General features: G+C 51.8%; 1 protein-coding gene across 1 annotated transcript; it reads left to right on the top strand.

The window, feature by feature from the left end:
* Window positions 1–278: 278 nt before the first annotated feature.
* Window positions 279–1,373, top strand: LOC125198781. Its single transcript, XM_048097055.1, has one exon. The coding sequence runs from the start codon at window positions 279–281 to the stop codon at window positions 1,371–1,373; it is 1,095 nt and encodes a 364-aa protein (XP_047953012.1).
* The last annotated feature ends 240 nt before the right edge of the window (window positions 1,374–1,613 follow it).

Raw genomic sequence — 1,613 nt, 5'->3', positions numbered from 1 at the left:
ATTATCTGGCGATGAAGCCGTCTTCACTCTTTTCTATCCTTATTGCGTGAATATACTTGCTCGTTCTGTTTTCTCCGAAGAGTTTTCCCACCTTATGGTGCAACCTTATTATGTTCTCTCCTGCACAACTGTTTTTCTTTACAACTGCTATTGTGTGGTCCTTCCTTGGACCCTACTTGTGAATGAGTTAAAATTCCTTTTTCTTTTTTTTCAAAGTACCCCATCGCTATTTTGAGTTTGAATAAGTATGCTAACGACTTGAGTGAAAATGAATTAGAATGCCGCCTAGACGCAACGTGAGGAACGGGGAACCTACCTCCCAGGCTTCGGTGGAAGAAAGTGTGACGCAACCAAGGCCGCCGTCACCACCACCACCTCCCCGAGTAGATAGGGAAGTCGTGAAACTTTTCCTTGACCAAAAGCCTCCCACCTTCGACGGGAGGGTCGAACCTGCAAAAGCTGAAACCTGGATACGTGCCTTAGAGCGCATCTTCAAGACATTAGTATGCAACGATGCGGAAAAGATGATCTGCGTGACGCACCCGCTGACCGGATCCGCCGATTTTTGGTGGGATACTAAGTTAAAGACCATGCCCCAGGATCGCATAGACGAGATGACTTGGGAGGAATTCAAGACCGATGTGTATGACAAATACGTACCCAAGAGCTACCGCAAGGCAAAAGCTGCCGAGTTTCACAACCTCACCCTTGGACGTCTGTCCGTGACCGAATATGACAGCGCACTTTGTGACATGACCCGCTATGCGCCGAAACAGACGGATACCGATGAGAAGCTGGCCGATAAGTTTCGAGAGGGCCTTAGGCACGAGATTAGGATGGCATTGGCAGTCCGTGGAACCCTTACGTACGCCAAGGCGCTGGCCCTCGCACTGGATGTAGAGGAAGCAATGCCAAAGGAGAGGAGTGCAGGGAACACTCCAACGGCACTACCCCCGCCACGCCCTAACCACGACAAGAGGAGGTGGGACGAGAGTAGGATTCCCTATGACAACAAGCGATACCGCCCCGCTCAGAACAGGCCGCCGTACGGAGGAGGACAGACTTCGTTCAATCCGAGGAGCGACCCCCGTGCCAGACCACCCCAGCGTAACGTTTGCGCCAAGACCCATTTCGGGGAGTGTAGAGGACCAAACCCGACTAGTTGCTTCAACTGTGGAGGGAACGGTCATTTCTCTAGGGAGTGCCTGTGTAGGAACGTAGGAACCGGGTCGAGGCAGAACCATCAGGGCTTCCATCAGCAGCCGAGGGCGCCACCGACGGGCTCGGGAGTGAACCGGAGTCAACCACCGCGGCTGCAGCAGCCAGTCCGTCCAAGACTTCCCGCCCCGGCTAGAGCGTACGCCATTAGCTAGAATCAGCCCAAGATTGAGCAAGGGAATCCCGAGAGTGGAAATTTAGCAGGTATAGGCGAAATCCTCGAAACCCCTATTGTTGTTTTGTTTGACACGGGTGCATCTTATTCTTTCATATCTGAGTTGTGTGTGCATACCTTAAGCTTGCCTGTTAGAAAGTCTGAACATAGGATGATGGTGTCCTCACCAGTAGGAGGGATAGTAGAGATTTCCCGATTTTGCACGAACGTAGAAATCGCA

Source organism: Salvia hispanica, chromosome 1 (genome assembly GCF_023119035.1).
Source record: "Salvia hispanica cultivar TCC Black 2014 chromosome 1, UniMelb_Shisp_WGS_1.0, whole genome shotgun sequence".
Lineage (NCBI taxonomy): Eukaryota > Viridiplantae > Streptophyta > Magnoliopsida > Lamiales > Lamiaceae > Salvia > Salvia hispanica.
Note: the sequence above shows the minus strand (reverse complement) of the source record. Positions and strands in the feature narration are given on the sequence as shown.